Source organism: Sinocyclocheilus anshuiensis, unplaced genomic scaffold (genome assembly GCF_001515605.1).
Source record: "Sinocyclocheilus anshuiensis isolate Anshui unplaced genomic scaffold, SAMN03320099.WGS_v1.1 scaffold1581, whole genome shotgun sequence".
NCBI lineage: Eukaryota > Metazoa > Chordata > Actinopteri > Cypriniformes > Cyprinidae > Sinocyclocheilus > Sinocyclocheilus anshuiensis.
The window spans coordinates 231,468-239,234 of NW_015540988.1; the positions used below are offsets into that span (position 1 = coordinate 231,468).

General features: G+C 37.4%; 1 protein-coding gene across 1 annotated transcript in view; it reads left to right on the top strand.

Moving 5' to 3' along the window:
• The window catches only part of LOC107690155 (DDB1- and CUL4-associated factor 10-like), a 14,033-nt gene extending 6,529 nt beyond the window's left edge, over positions 1–7,504 (top strand). The window contains exons 3-8 of the mRNA XM_016488396.1: positions 3,067–3,180; positions 3,478–3,675; positions 4,963–5,165; positions 6,231–6,302; positions 6,468–6,613; positions 6,690–7,504. Coding sequence (XP_016343882.1) covers positions 3,067–3,180; positions 3,478–3,675; positions 4,963–5,165; positions 6,231–6,302; positions 6,468–6,613; positions 6,690–7,061 — 1,105 coding nt within the window. The 3' untranslated portion in view covers positions 7,062–7,504. The remainder of the gene's footprint in view (positions 1–3,066; positions 3,181–3,477; positions 3,676–4,962; positions 5,166–6,230; positions 6,303–6,467; positions 6,614–6,689) is intronic.
• The last annotated feature ends 263 nt before the right edge of the window (positions 7,505–7,767 follow it).

Sequence of the window (7,767 nt, forward strand, 5' to 3'; positions counted from 1 at the left end):
TCGAGGCGGCCGGGGACGGCGGGACAGGCTCGGGGGGCAGGGGCTCGAGCGCCTGCGACTCTCTGTTCGCGTGGATTTGCAGGAGGACAGTCCGCAGGGGGCCGTTTGTAGACCCCGCGCGGGATCATTACCGTACCATGACACGGCTTTATTCGTCCATGAGCCCGGCTACGGATTCGGTGAACCTCAGTACACAAACCCACGGAGCTGTCTTCAACTTGGAGTACTCGCCAGACGGGTAAGTGTTGTCCCGTTGTCTCTTCAGTTATGTGCACTTTTGACTACTTAGCATTAAAACAAATCTACTTTTTACGATTATTTCCAAATGTATTCTTTGTTAAAACATTCATATGTGCTGGAACAAATGCAAACTTTCAATGGAACACTTTGCATTAACTTGCTGATTGAGTTAGCTAGCAGTCAAGTAGATTTAAATGCATAAAAATCAAGAAAGAAATCCGTTCGTTTCGGGGGAAAAAATTAAATACTGGTTGAATTGATAATGACAACCACTCTAAAGTCATGGGGAAAACACACAAATGAATGACATTTCTGGGCCCGTATTCACAAAACATTGTATCTTACCACTAAGAGTTCTCCTAAATAGCAGTAAAAGTTTTTAGCTAAGAGTTTTCTCTTAAAACCAAGTTGCTGAGACAAACTTTTACTAAGGAATAGAGAGAAGTCTTAAGCTAAGAGTAAGGGGGCGGGGTTGACCGCCTTGCTATGGATGATGTCAGCATGCTTACTAACTATGCACACAGTGATTGGCTGATGGTCTCTGTCAGAGATTTATTCATAGAAATATTTTAGAGTAAAGATAAAGGTTTAAAAATAAAAATGTTGCCACATTCAAATAAAGATTTTAAAATGCAGGCTAAGTGTCACTAATTAAACAAGTATGTGTTCAGCTAATTGTCAGCCTCTTACATGTATGCTTCTCATAATTAGTGAATATGCTTATAAACAGCCTTTTAATTAACAGAGTAGAATAATCATAGCTGATAGTAAGACATGCAAACGTAAAAGAAAACTAAACTGGGCACAAGCACAGCTGTTACTTCTTGCCCAGCTGGTTAATGAAAACAAGGACATAACCAAAAGAATCAATTAATAATAATCATGAATAATCAAAGGAAAATTTGGAGTTGGGATAACCTTCAAAACCGAAGGTGATACCTTTATAAAAGCTCATTATCGGCAAATATTTCTAAAATGTTTACGTTCCGAGGCAGATTGCCAGCAACAGCCATTTTAGGATAGTTTGTGGCTTGGTCTTTTCACAGATTTAGGAGCAAATTTTAGCGCTAAAATGCTTTGTGAAATACGTTTAGATCAAAAATGTAGGAGTCCTAAATTTAGGACTGACACGCCCATTATTTTTAAGATTTTCTCCTAAATCGGTGAGTTACGAGCTACTTTTAGCCTTAAGATGTTTTGTGAATACGGGCCCAGGGCCCGTATGTATAAAACTTCTCAGAAATGCTCTTGAGAATAGTCTTAAGCTTTGAATTAAGTGTCAAAAAATTCTTAGTAAAAAGTAGGACTTTTCTAAGAGTAGGAGACTTTTATAAAGAAGCTAAAAGCAGCTTTCAGTAAAGTCTAAGACTGATTCTTAAGTGTTGACTGAGGTGACACTTAAGTGTTGTGAACTAAGGACTACAATGATGTCAACACAAAATGGCCGACCTCGACCTCTGAATCAGCCAATAGTGAGCCTGCTCATGTAAAGTCACAGCAGCACAACACCAATCATTTAATGTAACTACAATAAAATCATTTAATTAAGACACTGAAATATTTTAATATAAATAATTTTTTTTTTAATGCTTTGCATTGTGCAAAATTATCACAAATTATTACTAATGCTTTGTTTAATGGTATGTCTCCTCATTTACAGTTAGAGCAATGATGTGAACATGAGTTCAATCAGTGGCTCCAACAACTCCATGAAAGCCCACAATCCTCATAAAAGTGGCTTTAATTAAAAAAAAAGAAATAAATGAATGTTCAAGATTTTGTAAGCATAGTTGCTTAGAGTCAATTGTTTTATTTGTGACAATAATGCAATGAAACATGCCAGATTGTGCAGTCATAATTTTTGGCATGCTGTCATACAAAGAAATTATGAACACATGCAAAAACAAGAGGACCAATGAAATGTAAATAACGTATGTTGTAGTCAATGTGCCAATGTTGCCAATTTAGTGATTTTGTCACTAGATTTAGTGACTTCCGCATCCCTTTAGAGACTTTGTCAGTTACAAAAAAAAAAAAAAGAATTTTTGATCTTGCCAATCAAGTTTGTGTTGTTTTATCAACTCCTTATCATCATATAACTCCTAAATATGTCATATTTTCGCTGGAAAGTGTTTGTTTCCTCCTCTGTGCTGCCATCTTGTTACTCCTAACTAGGTTAGGAGACCTCTCCAGCTCTCTTAAATAATTTAGGAGCTGGGACCTAGTCTTAACACTTAGGAACCTTTATGAATCACTCTTATTCTTAAGTCTAGGAATAAGAGTAAAATTAAGTAATTCTTAGAATTTTGACACACTTAGGACTAAAATTTTACTCTGAGCGGCTTTATACATACGGCCCCTGATCTTCAAACAGGAGAGACAAAATGTATGGCATAGTAAGCTGTCCATGTCAACAGTTCACCGGTGAAAAGAAATGGACACGTTTTGACCAGTACAGCTCTCACAAAAATCAAAAACTTAATTTTGATGACATTGGCCAATTTGCTGACGCATGAACTATTAGGCTTTTGAAGCATGAATTAAATGTTTTGGGTGACTACATTTTGCAAACGCACAAACGAGTTGTGATGTAAACCGTTCTAAAAATTGCACTTACAGTTTACAGAATGTTTTAAAAAATGAGCCAAAGCAATAATTAAATTAACTAAGGCGATGCAATCAAATGTTTAATGCTATCTGTCTATTCTATATAATAAATTTATCCTTGTTTTAAGCAAAACGCTGTTTTTTTTAACAATAGGATACATCTACCATAGAGAAAAGTTCTGTCCTAATTGACAAACACCTGTATAATGTTTTTTCTAGGTCAGTTTTGACGGTTGCTTGTGAGCAGACAGAAGTGCTTTTGTTTGACCCCGTTTCTTCCAGACATATCAAAACACTGGTGGAGGCTCATGAGGACTGTGTAAACAACATAAGGTACATGTGCACACATCGATCACAGTGTGCAGGAACCTCAGTTACATTAGCGAAATATTTTCTATAACAGGTTTTATGTAAGAACTAATTCATAGTAGTAAGAACTAATTCAAAACCATTTGCATGTTGAACACTAGGATTTGCATATTGCACAATTTGCATGTCTTAGTTGCTTCTGTTATCCTTTTGTTTTTCCATCTCTTACACACACATATAATGTCTGGCACAATCATAAAGTCCATGAGGATGACCACAGTGTTGTCTAAGTATAAGTTTGTTGGGCTGTGTGTTATTCAGGTTTCTCGACAACCGGCTGTTTGCGACCTGCTCTGATGACACCACCATTGCATTGTGGGATTTGCGTAAACTCAACTCGAAGGTGTGCTCATTGCATGGCCACGCCAGCTGGGTCAAGAACATAGAGTATGATACACACACTCGCCTGCTGGTGACGTCAGGATTTGACGGAAATGTCATCACATGGGATACCAACAGGTACGTTTTGTGGTTTGGAGGTGTGTGTTTCCTAGCTGTCTTAAATAAAGGAATAATTTTCACCAAAGAAAATTTGCTGAAAATATTCTCACTCTAAGGCCAATCCATAACGTAGCTTAGTTTGTTTCTTCACCAGAACAGATTTAGAGAAATTTAACACTACAGCATTTGCTCACCAATGGATGCTGTGCAGTGAATGGGTGCCGTCAGAATAAAAGTCTAAACTAAAAACATCACAGTAATCCACATGACATCCAGTGCATCAATTAATGTCTTGTGAAGTGAAAGGCTGCTTGTAAGAAATGTATCCATCTGTCATTAAGGCGTTGTAACTGTAAACTGTAAAGTCCATAATCCATAACAATGCTTCCTCCACTAAATCCATCCCCTGTTGTTCTCACATCAGCATCCTAAGACATATTTGTTTAGAACTGTTTTGTAGAGTTTTCACTTGTAAACTATTTGATCTGTGTACAGTATATTTCTCTCCTGATTTAGACAAGACCTTTTATTCACTGGAGAATGCAATATAATGGATGGAAGACTCGTATTATAGCCAGAAGCAACATTTGAAGTTAAAAACGTCTTGATGGATTTGTTTTTACAAACATGCAGCTTTTCACTTCACAAAATGTTAGTTGATGGACTAGAGTCATGTGAATTACTTGTGGATTACTGTGATGTTTTTATCAGCTGTTAGGACTCTCATTCTGACGGCACCCATTCACTGCAGAGGATCCACTGGTATGCAAGTGAGCAAATTAATTCTACATTTTTCCAAATCTGTCCTGATTAAGAAACAAACTAATCTACATCTTGAATGATCTTAGGGTAAGTACATTTCTAAGACATTTTCAGCATTTTTTTTTTTTAGTGCTGTCAAAATTAATCGCGATTAATCGCATCCAAAATAAAAGTTTTTGTTTACATAATATATGTGTGTGTACCGTGTATATATATTATTTATATATAAATACACACACATGCATATTTCAGAAAAATGTTATGTTTGCATATTAAATATATTTATATATAATATAAATTATATGAATTTAAATATATATACATGTAAATATTTTCTATATATATACTGTATGTGTGTGTTTATATGTACATAATAAATGTACACAGTACACACATATATTATGTAAACAAAAACGTTTACTTTGGATGCGATTAATCGCGATTAATTGTTTGACAGCACTATTTTTTTTTTTAACTATTTTAAGATTGCATATATAAGTGGTTGTGTGCAACTGTGTGTCATTGCACTTGCTGTTTGTTTAGGTTCACAGAGGATGGCTGTCCACACAAGAAGTTTTTCCACACACGCTATCTTATGCGCATGCGTCTGACTCCAGACTGCAGTAAGATGTTAATCTCCACCTCCTCTGGTTACCTGCTCATCTTACATGACCTTGATCTCACCCAGAGCCTTGAGGTCGGCAGCTACCGCATCCTACGGGCCCGCAGAGCTCCACTCAGCACAGGTACTTACATAAAGCATAAACAAAGATACATGTGAATCTGAAATGATGAATACTAAGCTCTGAAATTATGGAGGCGGCATGGAAATTGATTAGCATTCAAAGGGTGAATTTTGCTATAGGTGGGATAGGGCAACATTCAAAATTGAATCATTCTGGGTAATTAAATGTTTTTCCACTGGTCCATAAAATAAAAGTAAAATTATTAAATATAATGAAACGTGTATAAATTGACTTCAAACATTAAGTAATATTAACAAAGCATACACTAGCAATCGAATTTGGGGTTTATAAATGTTTTGGAAAGTCTCATATGCTCACCAAGGCGGCATTTATTTGATCAAAAATATATTGTGAAATATTACAATTTAAAATTAATGTATTTTGAAATGAAATTTAATTCTGATGCAAAGCTGAATTTTCAGCATCATTACTCCAATTTTCAGTGTCACATGATCCATCAGAAGTCATTCTAATATGCTGATTTGCTCCTCGAACATTTATTATTGTCAGTGCTAAAAACAGCTGTGCTGCTTAACATTTTTGTGGAAACAGTGATACATTTTTTCCCCAGGATTTTGTGATGAATACAGTTCAAAAGAACAGCATTCCTTTGAAATAGATCTACAACATTATGCTTGTCTCTTTACTGTCATTTTTGATCAATTCAGTGCAACTTATTCTATAAAATTATTAATTATTTATTTAATTTTTAAACAGCACTTCATTTTGTGTGTATGACTTGTTTATGGGTAATTCATAAAATATTAAGTAATGTTAATTAAAAAAAAAGCGCTATTGAAAACTGCAGTTATATAAATTACTATCAATTAATTTAATTACATTTCAGTTAATTTCACTGTAATTCTACTTCCTTTAATGTACATTTGAATTACTATTCTGTTTGCTACCTCAGGAACTGGAATATCACTGGAAATCTGAATTCAGTTTTGAATGTTGCACAACCCTATCGAACATCCCATGACACAGTGAACTACTGGTTAATTGTGTTGTGAATCCTGTGCCCATCGTCATCATTTTAAGATCGAGTCTCTTTTCTTTCTGAAGGTTCATCAGCAGGCTCTAGGTCAGGAGGTTCCTGTCACACCATTGACAGCAAAACCCATCCACACAGAGAGGGTAAGACTGAGTTTAATAAGTTATTTATGTACATTAGTAGTTTAGTCTTTTTATTGTGAACATCGGTTGTTTAGCAGTTTTGTTTTTGATTGTACACCTTTTGAACCGAATACTGCTTTTACTACAGAGTTTTCACTCCAGTGTTCACCTTTTGTCTTTATCCAGGTCTGTCACCCAGAAACAGTCTTGAGGTTTTAACCCCGGAGATCCCAGGCGAGAGGGACCGTGGGAACTGCATCACCTCCTTGCAACTGCATCCCAAAGGCTGGGCCACATTGTTACGCTGCTCCAGCAACATGGACGACCAGGAGGTCAGTGCTGTAACCTAAACCTAAGAAGTGTGGAACGTGCAAAATGAATGAACAGTCTCGTTTCTGTCTTTCTCAGTGGACGTGTGTGTACGAGTTTCAAGAGGGAGCTCCGCCTCGACCTCCGGTGTCTCCTCGCTGCTCTCTGCGTCTCACGCACTACATCGAGGAGGCTAACGTCGGACGAGGCTACATTAAGGAGCTGTGCTTCAGTCCCGACGGCCGGCTCATCTGCTCGCCGTACGGTTACGGCGTGCGCTTGCTGGCGTTCGATGAGCACTGTGCCGAGCTGTCGGACTGCATGCCTGTGCGGATGGCTCTGCTGCGGGAGATTCGCTCCATCTACTCTCACAGCGACGTGGTGCTCACCTCCAAGTTCTCACCCACTCACTGTCAGTTCGCATCGGGCTGCCTTAGCGGACGCTTAGCTCTGTATCAACCACACTTTTAACACATACAAATGCATTCGAATTTACACTGATCGCTGGACTATTTGGAAGATGCTTCTGATTGGTCAGATGGATAATGGGAGAACGAAACTACCTTAAACAGAGTGTGTGGTATTTTTTTTTTTGTTGGTGTGTGTGCGGTCACACTGCATTCTACATGTTTGTCATTTTTAGATGTAATTGTTCTTTACGCTGTGTAAACTTAACAGTCCGTGCGAGAAGGAAAGCAAACAGCATTAGTTTTTCTCCACGATAGAGGTTGAATGAGTCACGCGAGCGTTAGAGAATTATGGGAGAATTATCTTTTGGTTGCTCATCCATGCAGCACTGCAGTAACCGCTCAAGCCAATCATTTTCATGCAACTGTAAGCAGTTCAAGCCGATGGCAATTTTTGCATTTTGTCAAACATTTTAGACTTTGCAATGCCATATTCGTTTTCAGAAACATTTTTTTCTGGAAGCACGTCACTTTTACTAATAATTCGTTTTATTTTTGGACTGCTTGTCTGTAACAACACTAACTGAGGTCTGATTCATAGATTGTCAATGCAGTATGTACCATGTACGTGTGAGTATTGGGATGAATACGACTTCTGCCGATGATTGACTGAATGGACTGGGAATTTTGTAATGTTCTGTTTTTCATATGCTTCTGGCCTCTACATGGACAATCAGCAGTTATGAAATGTTTAGATGCTCACATCGGTG